This window comes from Neodiprion virginianus, chromosome 4 (assembly GCF_021901495.1).
Source record: "Neodiprion virginianus isolate iyNeoVirg1 chromosome 4, iyNeoVirg1.1, whole genome shotgun sequence".
NCBI classification, from domain to species: Eukaryota; Metazoa; Arthropoda; class Insecta; order Hymenoptera; family Diprionidae; genus Neodiprion; species Neodiprion virginianus.
The window spans coordinates 22,875,416-22,899,244 of record NC_060880.1 but is presented as its reverse complement, the minus strand read 5'-3'; the positions used below and the strand labels follow the sequence as shown (position 1 = coordinate 22,899,244).

Sequence of the window (23,829 nt, the reverse complement as noted above, 5' to 3'; positions counted from 1 at the left end):
CTGTTTTTATTCTACAGCAGCAAATTCCGCTTACCAAAATTTTAGACAATGAGACAATCTCGTTGTGTAGGCACTATGTTGAGAAATCGAATTAGCATTCGATATTGAGTATAATCATAATTATACAGATACGTGATACCGTTGAACTGGCGCCAAATCCAAAATAACAGTGGACTGTGACGATGCGATTACCGCTGTACAGGTGACAGTTGTTAATGAGCGACTCATTAACCAGGGTTAAGAAATTAAGGTGAATTCGTTCGACGGTAAGAACGGTACAAAACAGTCTTACTTAAGACTCGCGCCCTTCGGCTATGAATCTGTTATTCGATACGACTCTGTGTCGGCGATTTGAGTTGGATAAAGAATTCAGAAATCTGTAACTCGAATCGATTTCTATCGAAATAGGCGGTATCTTCGTTCACTGAAAATTTATTATTCAGGCAGAAAATTTTCCTCAGGAATTTCTTTCGACTCGTCAAATGAATCGCGAAATTTTGCGAATTGAAAAAATCTGGTATCGTACCTATTCTTAGGAAAAAGTTGTCACTTATTGCTACAAAATATTGTTTTTAATCCTTCGTTCGATCCGAAGCGCAAAATGTGTTTTAGACTAATCGAAGTTTTGTTTGATTTCACATAATGCAAAGTATCTGCTTTTTTCGGGACTACAAGAATTATTTCAAAGAATATTTTACACATTCAACCAAGTCGATTTCTCATCCCAATCAAATACTTTGTTGTCGTTAATATGTTCTGATTTAAATTAAAGAAAAATTTCACAGAATTTTAAGAAAATACAATAAGAAGGAAAAGTATGAATTAACAAATCCCGAACATCACAGGTTTGTTTTATTCTTACACCGATGTATTCGACTGTTTCGAACTGAGTTCAAACGGTGTCAACTCCCAATTAACATACTGTAACATTGTAATAACGAGTATGTATAAGCGCGTATTTCGGATTGCAGAAATCGGTTGGTACATATTACAAGTACGTACCTACACAACCGGCCTTAAATCTTTTCTCATGAGCGTTCTTGCGGTTTCCTCGAGTTTAATATCGAGTGCATGTAGGGGTAACAAAAGTATCACGAGAGACCCTCCCGCCTTACCGGTTTTTGTTAAACCCGTAACCATCGTTTTCATTCGTATTCTCCTTATTTTATACCGTAAATATATATATACACGTATGTATTTCTTTTTTTCCCTCCCAAGTATATACTCGGGCAGAATATGGCGTGTTCGAAATGATCGGTCTCACCGCCAAGGAACCATAAGTGTTTCCACACGATGCTATACCTACATTGTATGCATTGTACACGAGAGCGAAATCAGCGGAGCCAATTTCAGCTTGAGAACCTGTCAGTCGTCATTAAATACATTTACATTTCTATGGAATTATCGACGTCTTGCACATTTCGGTAGGTTTTTTCGTTTTTTTTTTTTTTTTTTATTTCTTCTTCTTCTTCTTCATCTTCTCTTGCCGTGATCGGACCTGTGGGATATAATTTTATACATTGTATCGCACCGCTCAGGAATTATTTGCACGTGTACAATTTTGATCTCTCTTTTCTTCGCGTTAATGCGCGTCTGTGTGCATCTGCATGCATACATGTATATATCTATATGTACGTATATATGTATATATATTTACATATACATAGGTATTATTTTTCTTCTGCTTCTTCTTGTTCCAGAGCCAGGCGTTAGCGTTGACGCACAAAGCTTCGCCTCCGTCGAGACCCTGCAGCGTTTCGTCATTGCCGAAGAGCCCGCAGTCCCATCAGTCCCGTCAGTCTCAGCCACACAACATACCTCAGCCCTCGATTGCTCACCAGTCCCAAACACCCCTGAGCACGCCGCAGACTCCGTTCTCGGCCCACAGCCAGCATCCCAAACCGGAAGTCAATGCCAGTCCGAAGCAGGAGGGTTTCGATCTCAGCAAAAGCGCTACCGGTAAGTCGAGGATGATGATGATTGTTATCAATGAAATTGGAATTATCGAAGGGATTTTATTTACATCAGGTTTTAATTGGTGTTTCGGCGCTTTTTAATAATGTAGCGAAATTCACGCGTGTTTCGTTCGTCTCTGATGATTGCCATTAATTTTAAAGATCGTGTTCCTTGAATCTACAAATTTGAGAATTTGAGATATTCTAGAAATAGGTATTCAAATATCTCAATCTGATCCGTGGATTGGTGCGATATACTATTTATCAAATCGTTATAATTTCAACGTAAAAAATATCAGCCATCTATTTGTACGAGAAACAAAGAATTTATTCAATAAGACTCGCTTGACTGTTGGATTTAAAAAAGTCATCGTGCATATGTCCGTATTTCGATCGTTAAGTTAACCGTTTTTTAAGTGAACATAATCGAACCATTTGGAGTGAAAACAAGACTTCCTGTATTATGAATTCTGAATTGTATCGATTACTAGTAATTTTGCGCTGCGTACATTAACAGATCTTTCGCAGCATTGCATTTGCGAAAAATTTTCACCTCTGGGGGTTTCTCAGATCGAGGAGAGAAGGAAGAGGAGGAGACTCCAACTTGTTTTCGACAAAGTACCATTATCTCGTCAACCCCTTGTGCCGTCTACCATTTGCATAATGAAATTCCTTTACAGTTTATACTTTTGCTTTGGTACAGCAGGTTTTTCTCTTTGCATCCATGGCGCAAGTTCGTAAGGTTGAATAAAAAAAGAATTAAAAATGTATCCGCCGTTCCGAGATCGGCATACCTGCAGTACCAGGATAAAAAAAACTACATACTCTGATGATCTGCAAGTTCCGTCGGTGATACATCAAAAGTAAACCTCAGCATTCTCAAATAATTGTATATGCAATACTTGAAAACGAAAAGTTAATTCCCCGTTGATGTTCGGTGCCAGCAGCAGTATTTAGTCGCAACTGTTCTTAAGTGCTGCTACTTCCAAACTTGAATGGATTTGGACCACACGCTGAGAACATTCCACGCATATTCCGTGACTTCCAAACCACAATGTGCGTTGACTTAACCACAGGCCGAGCAAACACCGATTTTTATCAGTTTCGCCGATGTATGATTTACGCAGTGTCGAAAAACAATCTAAACCGAGGGGCGAATGATTATTTAAATTGATTAACATTGATTTCTATCGATTTATACCTTATCATCCGGTTCTCGTTGATTTTCAGTGGAGCAAGCTAGTTTCATTGGTATCCAATGATACCTTTGATTTCCTATGATTTCTGGATTAGATAGAATAATGGAAACTTGAAAACGTATCACCGGAAATCACCTAAGACGTTGGTAGATGATGGGGAATGAATAGAAATCACGCGGTGAACTTGAAATCAACGAAGCACGTGACAAGATAAAAATCAATGGAAATCGAGTTGCAACGATTTCTATGATTTCCATGATTTCCAACGTTTGCTGCGAGATTTCTTCATCGCTATCATGTAATTTCCATTGATTTTTAATATTTTCGATCGACTTTTCGTTATCTCCTACAATATTCTGTCATCTAATTTCCCTTAACTCACGATCTGACTTCCTCAACTATTAAGTTCCTGACATCTTCAAGCGAATGTTCCCTTGATTTGAACGCAAAAGTTACTTACATAGTCTTTTAGTAACGCGGTAAAACATTTCGTCCATCACGCCGATGTGCGGGACGTGAAAAACGCGACGTGGTACAAAAAGTGATCGTCGGGTAACGAGTTGAGATTCGGGTCCTTCCACCTTGGGGTCACTTACCAGCAATACAGAAGCGGCTGCGATACACACGTTTGCAGCAGGTCGCCGTACGGCACGGATTTCGATTTAATCCGGATTAGTTCCCGAGGGTTAGAATACATCCCGAGTCCCGGTTGCTCGGATGCAGACTCACACCAGGAGTCCGGGTCACACGCACGTCGATCACCAGGACCGTTCACAAATCCACGTTTAACGTATCGCGACTCGTCCTCGCGGGTCCTTCGGAGGAGGGGCGAGACCGAGGGACCAGGGGAGAAGAGACGCTCTCTCGGATTTTTGGGGGTTTGGAAAAGGATTCCGCCCTCATTGTCAGTCGACGTCTTCGTTCGGGGCACGAAGGGCAATGCACACAAACGCCGATCGACGCGATGCTCGCTGGAAACTTTCTTCTAAGCCATTGGAAATCACCCCGTGTGAAATTTTCACCTCCGTTTCGTGACTCCGAAAACTAAGGGCCGTTAATTTGTCCGATCATCCTTTGAGCTCCGCAGACTTTTCGTCCAAATCTCAAGGTACCCACTTTTTCTTCTACCTCCTGCGTCAGAGTTTCAAAGAGAAGAAGGATTCAGCGATGAATTAGTCTGTTTTCGTAGCTGCGTACACCGTGTAATGGAATTAAACGGGAGGGGTTTGAATTTTCTACGACCCTTCGTGCTGCGCATTTGTCAATAATAAATGTGTGTTTGAAACGGGCTGTAACTTTCACGGATGATTAACTCGGTGCAACGGATATTCAATCTGTACACAGACTGTCTAGTGGCGCGGACTGCAGGGGCGTGTGAAAGCGGTTTTAAGCTATTTAGGGAATCCTGAGGGATTATTAGGAACTACGGGTTAGGGACGACTCGCCGCGCGTTACGAGAGATCTTCAAACAGGAAAAAATTCGTCTAGCTGTTTGACTTTTACCTGCTCTCAGCACCATTCGCGGTGACTACTCGTACCGTCTGTTTGCACTTTACCTGCTAACTGTGAGATGAAACCCGAATCTTTTGGAAAACATTCTTCACTCGAATCAAGATCTGTTCTCGGCTGTATTTTTCGGTTACGATGTAATACGAATATATTCAAGGACCGTGTGTAGTAATCGTAATTGATGATTGAGTATGCGTTAAACTTTTGTGGCATTCAAATTCTTTAAACCCCACAAAATCTAATTCAAAGTGAACATCGGTTTTTTTTTCACGAACACGTTATGTCGTTAATCGGAAATTGACATTTTTAACTTCCTGTTGGTTACTTTCCCAGAAGCATAACATTCTTGAATTAGTCGCGATTTGCAACCTCAACCTACCCCAACGACCATCTGACCGCACAGTCCGGAACAAAAGCTGGGATGATAGAATCGATACATTGCACTTTCATTCCGAAACATAGCGAACCAAGACCGAATATAGCAGAGCGTCGACCGGAATAAGAGTGAGTGTAGGTTGTATCATATTTTTCTGCAGATGCTTCAGGATTGAAAAAATTGATGGACTTAATCATTGGGAACTATCTAGCTTGCGATTCGTTAACTTCTCGAGAGTGTATTAAAAAGAAACAGATAAACGATTAAAAAATATTATCGGTAAATTTCAAAGTAATTGCAACAAGTTTTCGCACAAGAACGATAATGACTGTATTTTTCTTTCTACGGTACAAGAGAAACATACACAAAAGTTGCAATATTATGTTTAAGTTATTTCCATTGTGGGTAAAAAACCGACTGTAATTCAAACATCCTCGGATACCGTTAGAAAAATTGTAAAAACAGGTTTATCAACGTATCGATGTGGACAACGAGACATTTGCACAACCCAAGAGGTGTTTTATCGAAGCGACGATTCATTCGAAGTCATTTCGCAATCTTCGAAATCAGTAATATTAAAATAATATTCTGCATTACTAATCATCAAGATGATCATTGGTGGTCGTGAGAAATCATTTAAGATTACGGAAATCTTTTTGTAATATTAATAAATCATGAGAAATCAGGTAATCAAAGTAAAATTTGTTTGTCAAATTTGAATTCGTTTAGCATGTTCATTGCAAGCAGAAGATTCGTACGACATAGCTCACAAATTCTAACGATGAAAAAAATCATTCGTATGGACAAAGCATCTGTGACGTGTATCGGCAATCTGATTGAAAAGGGTATTCAGAAAGATTTATTCGAGGAACTTTCCGAGTTTCGAGTGTATCGCGGAGCGGCACAGGAGCATACATTGTATGGGGAATTCCATGCGGCTTCCACAACGTCGGACGATCTCCATTCCCGATCAGTTTCTGATAGTACTCTCAGATATATCCGCTCACATATATTTGGTAAAGTTCGAATTTTCGATATGCTTATAAAAGATTGTAAAAAATTACAGTAAATTCCACGAAAAATGCAAAAAATTTATCGACGTTGCAGAAAATGGCAACTATCTCAATTGGGTTGAAAGTCTATGAATTAGATTTTTATCAGATGAGAAGACATTTATCAGGAAAGTATTGGAATTTTTGAAAATTCAACATCACATAAAGTTGCAGAAAAAATTGCTTAAGACTATTTCGAAATAAACTTTACGATTTTATCTAGAATTTTTTATTTTTTTTTCATATCCGATTCATCGAAGCATCCCGAATAAACTATATTCTATAACAATAAATCGAGTCTTACAAACTGAAGTAAATAATTCCATACATATTTCCAAACTTCGATCAATAAAGGCAATACGTTATACCGAAATTAAAATCAGAATCAGAAATTCTTAACGTTGCAGATGATTCGAAATCGCATTTCGAATTCCCCATACATAATACGTATAAAACCGCGCGAACCGTCCGCGTATTACGTTAGGTTATGTCAGGTTACGTTGTACCGTGCGCACACAGATCCGGCATTGCTCGGCCTGAAAACGCACACATGTTAATATATCGAAGGGGTGGGTGGCGCAGCGTTAGCCGGGCGAGAGAGACTCGGCGGGGTTAGGATTATCTACGTTGTGTGCGTTGGATTTGAGCGCGAAGGCTCCCCGCACACGACGGCAATAATCCCGGATTAATCCGTCGGCCGTACACAGCGCCGCCTCGCGGCGTGTCCCGCAACTATAAAACGCCGACCCGACGCACACACGTGCATCCATCCATCCCCCCACCCCCAAAATCCTACCACCCTTAAAATCCCATATACACGGGGCGCGAGTGTGAGGAAGGTTCTCCGCCGCGTTTACGGATTCGGTCTCTCTCTCTCTCTCTCATATCTCGCTCTCTCTCTCTCTCTCTCTCTCTCTCTCTCCCCCTCTCTCTCCCCCCCTCTCTCGTGCCTCGTCGAGATAATCCCACGAGTACGGAGATCGGATAATCCGCGGAGGCTGGTCAGCCTGGCCGTGTATCTCGGCGTTTGCGAGAGTAGACGGAGGGTTGCCGGGATGAGGGGGGAATGAGAGGGGGGGGGGGGTGGGGAGGAAACACACTCACAAAGAGGCACCAGGACCAGCGTGGCAGCGCACACAAGGTTTAGAGGCTAAGCGGCTCATCCCGGTAAGCCCTAGATCTCACCCCGGTTTTCGAGGTAGACGGGCACCGGTATACGATAGCTATATATGTATACCTGTATATGTGTATATTATGTATGTATGTACATATGATACACACGGTTCGGAAAACATCGATCTTTGAGATCGCTGGACCACCCCTCACATCCCGTATGATTGAGGCGTTTCGGGATGAGGCGGGAAGAGCATACTTGTTGTATAGGTAATTGGTTGCAAGATTCGTCAAGTATAGAGATACAATTTCCGTTTAATATGGGTATAACTTTAGGGTGCGTTAGGGTTCATTTGTTCCCAAGAGATTTGATTCTTTTGACAATGATTCGTCATTTGACGGTTTTCAGTACGTTTGATGGGAAATTGATGATACGGTATGGAGAAATTTCGTACGATTACGTTATGGATATGTGATTATGAATTGAACACGGTATTGAAAATTTAGCGATGTTTCTAATTTAAATGTACGTTTGGAATTGAACATATAAACGTTTTGAATTGATCCAAATTTGAGGGTTGAACAATTACTGATGTTTTAGAAGCGTGCACATGTTTTTGTTCCGGTAAATGATAAGAAGCTTCTCACCTTTAGAAATATTCATTGTGGGGATCATTTACGGATCTTCAATTATGCATGGTAGTGTGAAAATATTTGAAAAAACTTGACATTGGAATTGGAATTGAAAGTTGATGATTTATTATTTACCGTAATTGTAAAATCGACGCGAAAACCAATCAATTTTGGATCGGTGAAATCTGTAAATTCGGGAAGACGCCTTGAATTTTTCAGCACGCAGTTTGACGAAGTAAAATTCGGGCCAGAAGATTTGCGGTAAAATAATGAAATTTACTTCAAATTGTGTATAATCGTCAAAATTTAGTTGTTTAATAAAGAAAACGTTGTATCGGTTATTAGTCCTTTTCGGACTAATTGAAACTGTAATCAAAATAGAGTAATCCATGCTTCGTTGACGTTCAAAAATCAACCGCCACTTTATCAATTTTTTTAGAACTTGAAAGCAGTTGGGTTTCCTTCGTTGTATCTATTCAGTTTGAATCGTTCGTTCGTTAGCTGCTCAGAAATCAACGTCCCATTTGATAAAAAGTGTTTCATTAGTCCACCGGCGTGACCTCGATTTGACGAGGAAACGGGCATCCTGTTTCTGGGACTTGATTCCACCATATAACTTCCACAGCGTCACCGTCAGTTCGAATCCAACCATCAATCACCTTGTTCTTACACATCCATGTTGCTCTCGAATTAGGTCTACATCGCGTATAATTTGCGGTATATTAAAAAATCGTTGCACTAAAACTCGTGAATATCTCGTGTATACATACGTATAATACCGATATTTAGAACTGGAGAAAAAAAAAAAAATTCCATGACATTTCTTTCGCAAGGATTAATCGAATAAACTTTAATAATTAAAAAATTGATCATTACGATACTTGGTCATATAATTTCACAATTTCATAATTCTTTTTCTCAGAAATTAACACCGGAACAATATTAGCAATATGGGTTTCAATTTTCGATAACAATGGAACGATCGGAATTTCAGGTAAATAACGGAAGGAAAGAAACAGGCGAGCTGAAAGTCTGCGACAGGGAAATGTTCGGCTCTATTTTCGTGCAACGATCGAAAGAGGTGAGAGAACGAATTTACGATAAAAGGTCGTTCAAGGCTTGCCGCTGTTAGGTGAGAATTCACGTACGCCATCAACCAAAAGCGATACGGGATAGAAATTGACTCCCGTAACTAATCGGGAGGATTAGCGAACTCGAGACGCTAATTGTGCGTAGGGTCTACAGGCCGCGGGATCGGCGGAAGGACGACGACATCCTCGAGGGTTTTACTCTCCGTTCTAGAATTTGGCGTGAAGGTCCTTGCGGCAACCGGATCAACCTTGGCATCAGAAGGTTCAGCTCCGGCTGCGGGATTCGACTGATTTCAGCCACTCGGGAGATGGGGATCATTCACTCCCGGCACCTTCCGGGGGATTTCCCATAGTAGTTTGGGCCAGGGAAGCAGGACCCGAACGGAGCTCGAGAGATCCTTGATCCCGCGAAGAGTCCTGGGGACTTCGGATAGCTTAGTTCGAGAAGTTATCCTTCGGATAAGACTCGGGATGTGCAGCGGATAGAACGATCAGGATCGCAAGCCCTTCAGGAGCGGGAAGAGTCCCCCGGGATACGTCGGATTTCGATCATCCCCTTTTGGCAAGGAGTGGAAACCCCGTCTTGCGCTCCTGGTGGGCAAGGGTCAACTTCTACCCTTTTTTGCCTTTGGAAAATTTTTACAAAATATTTCTACGACCGTTACGTTATGTCCTATTCAGGTTTACTCGGTTCGGTGACGTTTTTACGAGTAAAGCTTTGCAGCTCAATCAAGTCTGTCATCTCCGAGGGTCTTCGACCCGTTCATTCTTCTTTAGCAATGCTCTGTTTCAGAGGGGCGCATGTCTTCGAGAAATTCCCGAGGGTAAGTTCATTCGGAAAGAAAGGGGAGGAGAAAAAGGAGGGAACGGGCAGTTCTATGATTGAGAGAAAGATATTATAGGGCAACGGATAATTGTCACAGCAACCGATTATTGCGCACATAAAGCCAAATTACGTTACCGTTGAGTTTTGAAAAAATTGGCCATGCTGTTGCAGAAACAAAACGGCTCAAATTAGCTTTACTTGTTATGAGAATGGAGTCAACGGGCAAAAACACTCTTTTATACATATTCACTTTGCGAGATGGGACCATATGAACTTTAAGGAAAGATACATCCCATTAGTAACGACAAAGGGGCAAATACGTCAGTCAAAGAAAACAATAGAACCTTATCTGCAACAAATCTTCCTGCAAACTTTTTTCTTTCTTTTCCTTTTTTCTTATTGTTAGTTAAACTTCTGGTTGTTTTTTAATTCATTGCCTTTTGTGTCCTTATATGAACTGAAATGAAAATTATTGTCTTTTTGCAAAGAATTCATTCTACTGAACGTATCATAACTCACTGAATTTTCAATATTTTGAGCTGAAATATTTTTGACTGAGTAACTTTCAAGCACGGATATTTAGGAAAAAATTTGTGGAGATACTGCGCGATGAAAGAAAGGCATTTATTTGAGTGACGTTCAATGTTTGAAAAAAGAATGAATTAACGATTTTTACGATGTTTCATTATTCCTCTTGAATCAAGTCAGATTATTTTGAATGTTTTTCATATCAAATTTACGATTTTATGCCGTGGGGCAATTTTCACCTCGGTGTGCAGCGGAAAGGTTAACTAGGTTACTAATTTGAATCAGCTCTCCGGGTATTTTGTTAGCGTTCTCTTGCGCCTGTAATCTATCATACATTTTTTTCCAAAAATAACCTAAAGACGGTGATCGAGCAAATTTCGGACGATGAAACTTCCGGTTTTTCTTTTGTCAAACTTAAGGGCATGTAACGGCCCATTTTTATCGACCAAAGAATCTGATACTTTTTTCTTTTATTACATCATTAAAGAAGTGACGGATGAAATTTGTTCAAATATCCAATGACATTGATTTTTTCGTCGAAAAATTCCAGTGAAATACATGAATGAATATTACAAAGGTTTAATATGTATTCATTACTTTATTAATGATAATGAAAAATAAGAATCAACGTATTCATCGATAAAAGAGGACTACCTGCAATTACGAATAATGAATATTAAAGAATTCTCTCGAATTCCACGATGAAAAAGCATTCCCCTACCGAAATTCGAGCACATTAAGTACACAAATTTATCAACGACAACGAAAAATGGGAATGAGCCGTTTCGGTCGATAAAGAAGGACAGTCGCTTGCCCTTAACACAGCCGTCGCATATATCCCCAGGGTCGTGAGGTTCGAACGTTGCGTGCGAGGTGTGCAGGCGTTTCGAGGCGGGGGCGGTGTCTGATCGATCGTAAATTTGTAGGCCTACCAGACGTCTGTTGTACCAGGAGAACAGGTCCTGGCGTCGGTCGTCCGGATCGGTCGGAGCTCTTCGCGGCGAGCGATTAACGCCAGGAGATATGCAAATGAGATCCTTTGTTCCGTGGCTGTCGGCTTATTTTCGAGGCAAGGGCAGCAGAAAGCCGGTGCGAGTGAACGGAGTTGCGGAGTGGGGAAACGGTCCGACCGCAGGTGCCCGGTGACCCAAATAAGGGCTTCCGTAGGACCCCCGGGAGCAGGAAAACAGGAGGCGAACGGCGACTCGTCCTCGGGCTCACGCAGCCCTTACGCAACGCCGCGTCCCGCGAGTCCTGCGAAACGGGGGGGGCGCCCGACCCGATCCTGCAGGACGTTTTGCCGGGCATGGTGCCCTGTTAGTTGTTTACGCATGAAAATCGTACGGGGACAAAAATCACCTCTTTTTGTTTGTCTGGCTTTTTTTTTGGTTCGTTTCTTATTCCGGGGTGCAATGGGACGAATGAATTTCATTCGTTGTTGTTTATATTAGAAAATTTTACGGGTACAACTGTTTAAATACTATGATCATAGCTGTAGATGCTAAGTTTTCTGCAGTTACAGCTACGAAACTCATTTTCCTTTTTTTACTCGGAACTGTCGTTTCTCGGTTATGATAGAAAATCAAAATATTATTGTGCTATCGACGACTAGAAATATTTGTCGATGCATGGGTTTATGGATTATAACCGTGTCTAGTAAACACTAGGATTATTTTTAGAGATGAAAAATTGTCTTGCTAATTTCACACCTGTCGCCGAATTATTGTCAAACCTGAAAAGGTTTTTATGCATATTCATAGAAAACGCATAGAAAAAAGAAATTTCTATTAAGCTACCTCATTGATTTGTCAGATTATACAAAGGAACTGCATGTCATTTTATACAAAATCAAATTTTTCGGCATCTCCAAAGCTGATCCCACCGTTGTCCGAGTAGCTTGTAAATATTTTAAACAATTGTAAACGTTTTTTTTTTTGATCTCATACTAATTTTTCGCCTCCTCGCTAATCTTACATGGGTAGATAATAATTTTATAGAGCAGAAAAGCCCACGATAAGTTACAGCGGTGGAATGCTCGGGAATTTATCACAAATTAATGTTCAACAGGAAGTGAAATACAATGCTCTTGCCGTATAACAAGCAAAGTAGGTGCAATCTGTCGAGCTAATGATTTAACTCGAGGAATGGCAGACGGGGAAAAATAAACGAATATCCTACAACGAAGCGCGTTTGTGTTTTCAGGAAAAATATGTAAAAATAATGCTTAATTGTGATATATATGTCGAGTTAATTTAAATTTCGGAGTGACTTGCGGAACTATCCGAAATATGTACGTGTAATTGTATACATGACGCTTGTAGATATCGATAATCACGTTGTTCGTTGCATATATTAAGCCCGAATACCAAATGTTGCAGTGCATTCGAATGTAAACGAAGAATTGACAAGTCTTAATTATGCCAAGTCCAGAGTAAAATCACACGATTAACCAACTCTGGTTGCATTTCATGGCGTTTGGTACTACGGCTTCAACCTTAATTAACAAAAGATTTGATCAAATATAAGATCTATAATCGTTCAACTGTTCACTAACCTTAATCGAAAGCATGTTTTGTAGTACTCGTTTTTTCTCATAACAAGTTCCAACCAATATTGAGATCAATCAGTGCCACATTGACAATGAATTATAGTTGACAGAAGTCCACACCGCATAATATATTTCTTACAGTATGAATTCGTTTCTACCGGGAATAAGAACACGGAAGTCCTCATTTAGGGTGCTGACGATTTTTTTCCGGGCCGCCCCGCACGTCAACTTTAAATAATTCAAAAACAATTCATCCAATTTCTTCAGGGTTTTATCTCAACTCTAACCCGTGCCTGTAAGAGGATTGATTTCCCCATTTAAAATACACGTGTTTCGGACACATTCTCAGCATATATTTTATCGTAAGATTAACAATGTTGAAAAAAATCTGTAACCGCGAGGTTTTATTGAGCATTAGTGCTACTGTCTGAGAAAAAATTCACATCATCATACCATGCAATCTCATACTGTCGATGAGAATGTGTTCAAAACGCGTTAGAGTTGAGATAAAAATGTGAAAAAATTAGGATATTGTTTTCGAATAAAAATTCGTCGCCACCCTAAATCGTAGACACGCGTAGGCGAGACTAAATTCCACTATAAATCGAATTTCCTGCACGCGTCGTCAAGTCCGCGTCAAAGCGGCATGCTCTCCTAGTTGACCCGTAAACAAGTTCAGTTTGGGCAACCCTCCAGGGTGAGTATCGAAAACAGTTAACCGCGCACCCTTACGGATTGGGGTGTCAATGTCCCGGAGCCCCGACACGGCTCTTCACGGCGCTGTTCTCCTAGGAGGAAGAGGTCACGAAGCAGCCTTACCCACAACCCCACGGGACGAATTCCGGGCGCGAAGTCAACGACGCTACGACGAATTCGACACGCGAGCCGTCGCCAAGAGGGGATGAGCTTGGACTCGGCTCTCGGTTCCGCATCAGGATATCAGGAGGAACGACCTGCCAGGATCTTCGCGACTCCTGAATATCCCCCGTGGCCGAACGCTCCTTAAGGATGTGACAAGGGTACAGTCCGGTCGAAGAGCTGTAAAGACGAAAATACCGCATGACAAATGTTTGAAAGTGAAACTGCCGACGTTCGTCGAGTTGAGTTTAGTTGAAACGATATTTCCTTGAAACAGAAGATTTTTTACAATATTGTATATTTCAGCTACAATACCATTGAAGAAGTCACGGTAATTGATAATTTCTGTAATGAAAAAGTCGCATTGTTTAAACAAATTTAATAAATTAGGGTTCATTTCGAGCGTAAGTGAATTTTCTATAAATCGTCGAAGTAATATCTTTTATTTGGCTTCTCGGTTGATCAAAAAATATGATGAGTAAAATCATCATAAGTGATAAATAGTAAATCAATTAATGCGTTAATAAAAGATACTTCATCGTTATCCGATGTCTGATTTTTCAGATTTGTAGAGAATTCGTTTACGAACGAAATCAGATAGCGATCTTTAGAATCAGACAAGCAGAATGGAATGTTTTGATGAAAAAATAGTATAACAATGAGATTTCTTCATTTCAAAGAAGTGTTTTAACATTCTTACGGTCGAATGTAACCAGATTAGCTTTAGTGACACGATTCAAAGTTCTGTTTCATCGAGTATTCGTTTCTACACCTTTTCAACCTGACTGTACACCCCGTGTATCCTTGAAGACTCGCTCCTTGGCCGAGGTATCAAACCGAAAGTGCACCTCGGAGGCATCTCCTACGCGCCTATGCTCCTGGTACGAAAATCCCTGTTGATTCTTGGCTAAATCCAAATCCACCTAGCGGCGCAAATGTCGCGTAGGACGGGTGCAATTCGACTTTTATAGGGACTATTTTTACTGCTCTTGATAATGTCGATGAGAATTAACCTAGCCTCTGTGTTATGCGCAACTCGATTTATTTCTGCGTTTGGTGCTGCAGCTTGGAATTTTAACAATCGCCCAAAGGGTTAGACAACATATCAGGAAAACAAAACGAGGGTGAGGATCTTCCTCGGTTTAGTACAAGGATTATTCCCTCTCGCTTACGTCGGAGAATTAATTCTTTATCGGGATAATAATGTAACCGAATGATATCCATTGTACGATAGTCAACGTAGACTATTTTCACACTTTTATAAATAATGTACCTGATTGTGACCGATTAATTTTGCTAATTGTTCAAGTTGATCGTGAGATTGAAATTATTTTGTAATTACTTCAGAAGAAAACGCAAAAAGTAGGTACGATTCGTTAGCTTTTTAAAACCAGTGTCAAGTATAAACTGGATCCTCAGAATTGTGAATCTTTACGAATTGACGTTTAGTAAAAAAGAAAGGTATTGATCGGCATTCGCTAGTAACAAAAATCTATTCACTTATGGACAGTATAAAGTACGTTCTAGTTCGTGAAGATCAATATTTCAAGATCAGACCTAAAATTGACCAAGTCGAATAGAATAATATTCGTGCAAGTATGTGGGAACGATGTTCTTTCATGGGCTCCTAGTAAGGAGAGCTCAGCTATTGGTAATCCAAAACGTCCTCTTTGTTGTCCTGGATGAAACTAACCTAACCCAACGTAAGGTGACGTGAAGTCCAGGCTGCGTCGCAGGACTCGGTCTGTACGACGAGCTCTCGACGGCATATTATCCTGATAAGAAAAACCCCTTTAACCCTGCCCAAATCTCGGCTTAGTATCGTCCTGGAGGAAAAGAGACCGTACAGCAGCACCTCTATCCGATTTTGCGCGTGAGTTTCATACTATCCTGTTGTCTTAAGGATTCGCTTATCCTTAGAAGTTGGTTGAACGGCGAAGGATCGAGGCTAAGAATGGTGGGGGAAATCCGGCCGATCACCACCGTCCTTGATCGTTCCAACCTTGTCGTTCGGTTTCGAATTCGAAAAATCCTCCGCGTTTGGCCGAATTTTTTTAGGATGATCGAAACGGTCCACCGATATTCTTGCCTTTCAAACGATTCCCGCGACAGGTTCGCATCGCTGCGACCCGGCGTTGTGGGACGAATTGATCACGGCAAAGTGAGACGAAGGATACATCTGCAGGGGAAGAGGGATATATCGTGTTGCGCAAAAGAATATCATGACCTCAACTTGATCTCTAATCCTCAAAGCGGTTCTACGGTAACGAAAGTAATCCGAGATTAAAAGCCATAAGATAAGAAAGGAAAGAGTAGGATGGAGAAAAAAAAAAACTGTGTGTATGTATAGATATATGTACCTATATAATATAATAATAAAAGCCGATCTTATAATACTCTAAGCTCGAGCTGCTGCAGGCTCAAATCTCTATCTTCCTGCTTAGCCGCGTCTTAAAAATTTCCCAGCCGGAATTCGAAATTCATAATTTACGATCTTAACGGTAATCCGCGACTATAGCTGGGGTCGGGAAGTTTAATACATATTTTTTTTTTTTCTTCTCTCTTCTTACTTTTCTCTGTGTAAGTATAGGAAGGCGAGGAGGGGGGGAATGTTACATATATATATATATATACATATATATATATATATTATATATAAAAAAAAGTACTCATCCTTTGATCCTGGATTTATTTAACTGGGGTGAGATAGGACTCGTACCAAGGAGATGCGAAGGGTGATTTCAAGGGGAAGACTATTGATTTTCATGCCACGGATTAAATGCCTACTAGTCGTCGACCCTTGCTTTGCTTGTTTGCTTGCTTGCAGCCGTCGCGACGAATGCTAAGATAGTCGAAAAAATCTAAACCTCTCTTCCCGAAAAGCTTCAATTGCATTCACTTATCAGGTCCGATCTGTTACGCCAATCAGATCTGCCGCTGTCCGATTGAAGCCAGACTTGCGTTCTAACATCCTTGTTTTACGATTTTTCGATCGAGTTCCCTGTAGATGAGGTACGAATTCCGTCACGTCGACATTATTCCTCACAAAATTTAATCCCTTGATCTTACAGAATCTCAAAACAAGAACTGTGTATAATTCGACACAATCACACCTGTCGTTTTGGAAAGCCGGTCTCTTTGCGACTCTTTCTCATTGTCAGACAAGTCGTCAACGGAGCACGAGGTGCCGAATATTTTCTGAATTAAATGTGCTGTAAAACTGTGGGCAATGTGCCCAACTATTTAATATAAATCTCGGGAAATATCGTTAGTAACGAAGATCCTCGCAGTAGATCGATAGTGGAAATCGATGATCTACGCATACGATGAAAATCGTTCCATGGATCACCGAAACCTCCGATCGGAGTTCGTCAAGTTGCAACGGATACATCGTCGTGCTATCAACACCGTCCGCTGATGAGATGCATAATGTAAAGATAAAAGCTAAGTCGGAATGTTAAGAAAACTTGCATGAATAAATACAGAGATAGACGATTTTGACAAGGAATGACAATTTAGAGGGGTATAGTTTTAAACGGATACACCTTTTTCACCAATAACTGATACCTTAAACGAGTGTCTGAGTAATTTTGCTCATATATTTAAATTTAGTATTCCACATTTTGTTTAAAACTGGTTAAACTTGAAATTAATAAATTAAATAACTATTAAATTTCGTGCAAGAAAACAAGTTTGTTTGTTATGTCTGTCTTTTGGCAGAAAATAAACAATCCAACTTTTGTGTTTTCTTAATCAATTCGAGGTTAATCGTTCATCAGAGTCCGTTCTCTGTTTACGACATCTCTTTTACACCTTAATAATCTAATTCGAAGTAATCTTTCTAATCTGATATTCAAGATCCGGAACGGTTGAACTATGCAGAAAAAAAAAAACAAATTAAAACAACGACAGAAATTTCGTTCATTTCCAAAATCGATCCAAATATTGTAGTTAAAAATGACGAGATCCGGTGATCCTTGAATCGTCCTGATTTCCGCCAAAACTTTTTCCAACATATACGACAAACGAAGGCCGGTGAAAAGATTGCGGCGACGAATCCTCGGAATAAAATGGTTTGGCGAATTTGAAACGGCCACACGGATCAAAGTGGAATCTGAAAAACATCCCCCCAGCTTCGCGAGTCGTGTCAACAACGCGTTCGCATTGAATAAAACACGCGAAACGGATCACCCTGTAGAGGCATACGCGTACCTCTACATTTCATTGCTTACAGGCGATGCAGCCGAGGATGGGCGGCAAGTTCGATGTATGTGTGTATAATGTAACGTATAAGAGGAGAGAATGACGAAGATCGCAGTTATCTCTACGGGTCACAGCGAAACGGTCTTAATCTTGAGCTGCAGAAGAAGGGTCTTTGATTATCTTTATCTCTGGCTTCCAACTCTCTCTCCCGTCCAAGTCGCATTGCCTACTTTGCTCCCGGTCTTCGACACTATGTTGCTCTTAATTCCGACCGAGGCGAATGGCCCCTTCGATCAGAGAAGGTCGGAACCAATGAAACGTCTAAGCGTGCTTATTTAACATCGATCTCCGAATTCCCACCGGCCGATGATGGAGATGAAAATCTTGACGCGTGTGTGACTTGCGTCGCTTTGCGCGTGGAATCAAACCTCACGATTCAACAAGTTTTTTTTTTTTTTTTTATCAACATTTGAGTATCGGTTGGAGAAAAAAATGCCTCGAACATATGCACTTGTCACGTGAAGAATTGCTAGAATTTTTTCTGAACATCGTATCTGTTTTGGGGTTGATTTTTGATATCTGCACTTTCTCTTTTCAACGGAGTTTTCCGTTGAATCAAATGACTTTTCTTCGAGTCTATAACAAGATTCGTCTTGCCATATCTGGTAAAGTCAACAGATTTTTTCGCTACGTGTAAGTTCCTGAAAAAATGTTATTTGCAGAATGGGGTATATGACTGTGGGATTTCCGCCGAGTTACGTAATGCCTTTGAACAATTCTAATTGAAATTTTTTAATAGTTCATACGATCGAGTATTTGTATTTCATTTCATTTTTCTGACAATGATGTTTCGATAGGATAAACTTTACCGAAAAGTTTCGATCTTTCAATCGAAATAATTCCAAGATAATCCCAAGATGGGAAAATGCTTACCGAGTGAATCTTCAAATCTTCAAAACCCTATTAAAAAAACAGATTTAACGTAGGTACTACGTAGATTAAACTTTTTCACAAAACTTTTTCGTAAGCAGATTTTTCCGTAAGTAGATCGCAATAAATATTCGAATGCACAAGAGTCCAATCTCGTCTCAAAGTAGGAAATTCTATAAAAAAAAAAAAACTGAAAATCCTGAACTTGTGGAATTTAAAAAAATTCTCAATCCGTAGGTATGTATAATTTATGTCATATGAAAATTTCGACTCAGGATTTGTCTGAGGTGAAGAATTAAAGGACTCATCCCTGCATAGGTACAAAATACACACACACGGGTGTAGGATAAAGCTTTTTTCCTTTCCCTATCGAGCGAGAAAAATCTTCATTCACAGTTGATACCAGACCAGAATCCGCGGGTGAACGACTGCGTCGTCGGCAGGAATTGCGAGTTAGTGGATACACAGAGTGCGGACGAACCGGACGCGGGGAAAACATTTGAACTTTCAACGCGATCAGCGAAGCGGCGGCCCTGCCTGAACGAACTGTGTAAATCGTATTAGGGATTATTGCACGATCAAAAATATCCCGGGGGATAATCCTCGCGGCGTTGGAACTGTGTGCGTGGGTATTAACTCGATCGGTGTGCCGGTTTTCCCTGTGTTAATAAGCGTATAGTTGATGCTGCTGCACTGCACGTTCCTATCGCCTAAAACTAGGCGAACGAATCTATAGTCGATCGTGGTGTTTCTCCCTCCGCAGCTCCGCAACGCGTTGAGCAATTTATATACGACCATTTTTTCCATATCTATTCCCTGATTTGCATATCCCGGTTATTTCATTTTCGAGAGATTTTTTTTTCTTTTCTTTTTTTTTATGAATTGATTTTTTTGCAGTTTTCTTCGAGTTTCAGTTTCTTTTTTTTTTTTTATTATTATTTGTTCGGGTTCGTGACATTTTTTCATTACCGTTTCGCATCTGTTCGTCGCGTTCGTAAGTACGTCGTGTTTGTATAATTTGCAGTTAGTAATTCGGGTGGCGGCACTTTTTGCGGCTAAGCTTATGATTTCTCTACAGCGGTGGGTAAACGAAAATACATGTCCTGAATATTGAAAAGGTTCAAGTTACAAACCTAAATGCGAACGAATAATTGCAAAATTATTTGGAATTTTTGTATCTTACTTTCTTGTACAATGTTCTGAATTTCAGTCGAGAGTTAAAATGTTCGTTACAAATGTGACTTTTTAATAACTTGGTGAACTTCATTCCCTTAAAAATAATATTTGAGAGATATTTCAAATAATGAGGCAATGGATGAAGTGGACCGTATTTTTCTTCGTTTGAACTCATTTTGCGAGAATATAATATTGTAACCCTGATACATTGGCAAAATTAACACTCCGTCTATGTAGTACACAATATAAATGATCCACAATACGGTGTTCAGATTGTGATTAATTGAACATACTATGTCCAGTGTTGCAATTTGGGTATCGCGGGTTTAATTTTCTCAATTCATACATAATTTGCTATCTTTTGTCGACTTTTTTTCTTTCGTTCGTACCGTGACTGGAAAATACAATCCGGGCACTGTGTAACGCTCTATTTCATGGTTGTACTTGCAAATTGCATTAATATGCGAACTGAAAGTATGGATTATTAGTTCGTCGCTATTGCAATTCCCCTACATCAGTAACTAAAAACCCTAGAAATCGTTCGGAACTTAACCCTGGTCCGTATATCATCTGTTTGAAATCGATTAATTTGTCCCATTTTAAGACTCACGAATCGGATTCATTCAAAATAATGAAACATACAATCGCTCGGATGAATTAACGGATCGATGCATTTCGGAGATTTTCAAAGTGCAGGTTAAAGTTTATATGTATTGAAACGGACAGAAAAATCCTTTTTAGCGTAATATCTGAGTAATACGTACTCGCCGAGTTCAAGACTTTAATTTCACGACTGCAGCCTCAGACAGGTTGTAATTCTCACAGAAAGCTTAGGTTACTTTGAGATGGGAGTGCGGCGAGTGATGAAGAATTGCTTGTGATTCAGCATCGCTGCAATGTTGGGGCTTCGTATAATGATGACCTCGGGAGAGATTCCTACTTAAATACGTCTTGATTTTTAATTATTAACGAGGTAATGAAGGAAGCCCCGTCAGAGTCCTCTATTGTGCATACATAATGCTCGGTCGGTGGCTTAATGTTCTAAGGCTCTTAAATGAATATATAAAGACAGCCGTAAGCTCGTCTTTATGCAAGGTATACGTGGGCTGGTAATTTGGCATGCTAACTCTCCTCACTTTACTTTTTACAAAGGATAGGTAGATATTTTGAATAGGATTTTCTTCGTTACCGCTCCGATTCTTCGGGAGTTTCCTTACGGCGATAACTTCCTTGTGTTAACTGCAACTACCTATTATTTAAACTCGACACAACGAAGATTCACGGCTACAATCGCACATGCAGCTGCAACGTAAACCGGAGGAGCAGAAACTTGTGTTTAGTATAAGTTTATTGTTCTCATTTTCCCTTCGAATAAATTAAGAACGAGATCGGGGTTTCCAAAGATACCAACATTCCAACCACAAAAACTGTCGAAATCTTATTATAGTTGAATGGAAACACCGTGGAACTTGACATTATAAGATGATCGCTGACCCGGTAATTGAATTTTCCAGAAAAACGAAGTCGCGTTTGTGATTCTTGCGTTAAAAATGACGGGACTCGAATTTTGTACTCGAATTACGGCGTGTATCCTGAAACGCTACAGAACGAGAGTCTTCTTCGCTTATTCGGCGAAAGGATGCATGGATTCTTTCACCCCTTTACCACCGCGGCAACTAGAGGGTAACGATAATTAATCGAGTAGTGATTTTTGAGTGCCCTTGTCCAAGGCCGTAGATGGCCGGAAGGCGATCAAGATAAAACCTGTAATAAAGAGAAAGAAGAGCGTACAGCGTGCAAGGAGGGTTTCCTTCGCGCGTCAGCGTGTCAGTTTTCCAAGAGCTCGGGCTAAATAGTCCATTATCTGTTTCGCTTATCGAACAGACGTTATCTCGATTTTTGGTCCATGAAGCTCCGGAGTAGGCAGGCAGTCAGGCACTCGCGCCCGACTAGCTTCTGACAATCTGACAGGCGTAAGCCGACAATTACTCAAAGCGCAGTATCTCGTGGTCGTTCTGATGTTCCGCGGCTAGAGCGAGATGGTGAAAGAGAGAAGGAGAGAGCGAGAGAACGGGTCGAGGAAGAGAGACCGGGAGAAACGACTCTTAATCAAACCGCGACAAAAGACATTAAAACTGTAAAGCTGTTGTATCTTTATACTCTTCGGAGCAGCTCTGGGTGATAAGACTCCCTTCGCTCTCTGCACTTGTAATTATTGTATTTCTTGTATTATGACGTTACACATTAACACGCGCTGAGACGAGTTTCGGCTTCGTGTCTCTCACTCCGCCTCACTTTATACTCACTGTTTCATTTCGGTCACAAATCTTACGCGTATCTCTTGCGACTTTTGATCACTTCAATCACACACTCTCAATGAAAAGACACTTCTAATTCTTTTACTTTTCTACACGGAATTTTCCTCTGCAAAGAGAAACCGCTCAAACGATTCATAAAAATGTTCGTAAAAACGTAGGACTGTAACGTAAAAGCGGCTAATCTTGAATTTTTTTTATCATCGTAATACGCATTCCTTCATCGATTGTTGAATCGGAAATTATTGTCGAGTCACAAATAATCGTCGAGTAGCGGAAAGAATACGATACTCCCACGCAGCTCATGGAAAATTCACTGTATCCAAGTATAAGGTGTAGGGACTGTAAGTTTACCGGTAGATGTTCCTAGAACACAGGTATATATATACGTATACGCGGTCTATATCGACTAATGCTGAATACATAAGACGTAATCCCAGAGTATGCCGTCTTAAGTATTAAGCTAATCTTGTTAGGGCGTAAGCCTTCGGCTGACCCTAGGACAGTCTTTTCATTCCCTCAACACGCGAGTGGCTATAAAGATTTTTTGCACGCTCGAGGATCACGTAAAAAGTACAAGACTGCAAGCCTAATTGTCTTATACGGATGTGTAAAAATATCACTAGGAAATCCGTGGAGGTGTAACTTTCGTAAGAGAAAAGTCAGGGAATATATTTGAAAACTGGATTAGAGGTGAAATGTATCGTTAATCGGTCGAAGAATGTACAGTTTTTACGTAACGACCGACCAAATCCAGTTTTTTCAACCTCGTTTCATCCTGTCAATTATTTATACATTTCTGAAACGGCGGAATTTGGAAATGACGTGACGGAATAGAGAGAGAATTTGAAATTGATAATTTTCCAACCATCCCGTTGCTATTTAATATATTGTCCATTCCTATAAATACAGTGCGCGGCAATTCGTCGATGCAAATTCCTCCCGTCGCTATTCGCGCGGCGAAAATGATGCTAGTTTTTTCTATTAACGGAGGGTAAAACGAGTTGCGGTGAGGGTATAAGATGGAGGAAAAGGATGAGGTGGAGGAGGAGAGCGAAAGGCAAGGGTGGTAGGAGTAAGTGGTGGTTTTGGTAAGGGGATGCTGTGCCCCTGATGCGATTTCACGCTGGATTTGCCTAAGATCTCCGCTAAGGAGCCCTTTAACCCTCCCCCTACTCCTTTTCCCTTTCCTCGGCGGCCCCTGAAGATTACGTGCTTTAACGCTGTTACTAAAATGCCGACGTTGTAAAAATGACGGAAAGTCCTGCTAAGCGTCGTACGTATAGAGAGCTTCGCCCGGCAGCTGAAAGGAGACTCGGCTTGCCGATGGCCGGCTAAATCTCAAGGTCGTCTCAAACCCTCGAAAAGTCGATTCGCCTCATTTGGCCACTCGATATTACGTGTCGTCCCTTTCGGTTCGTCGGCTGCACGATACCCTGGATATCATTCGCGATTAGGAACTCCGGATCCTTGCAAAGTCTCCACTTTATCGTTCGAGATGCGACTTGATCGGATTG

The 23,829-nt window shown here is 40.7% G+C and overlaps 1 protein-coding gene across 3 annotated transcripts in view; it reads left to right on the top strand.

Moving 5' to 3' along the window:
* Window positions 1-23,829, top strand: part of LOC124302586 (homeobox protein dve-1) — a 78,723-nt gene that overhangs the window by 35,538 nt on the left and 19,356 nt on the right. For all 3 annotated transcript variants that reach the window (XM_046758893.1, XM_046758895.1, XM_046758894.1), the window contains one exon: window positions 1,701-1,959. In XM_046758893.1, coding sequence (XP_046614849.1) covers window positions 1,701-1,959 — 259 coding nt within the window. The remainder of the gene's footprint in view (window positions 1-1,700; window positions 1,960-23,829) is intronic.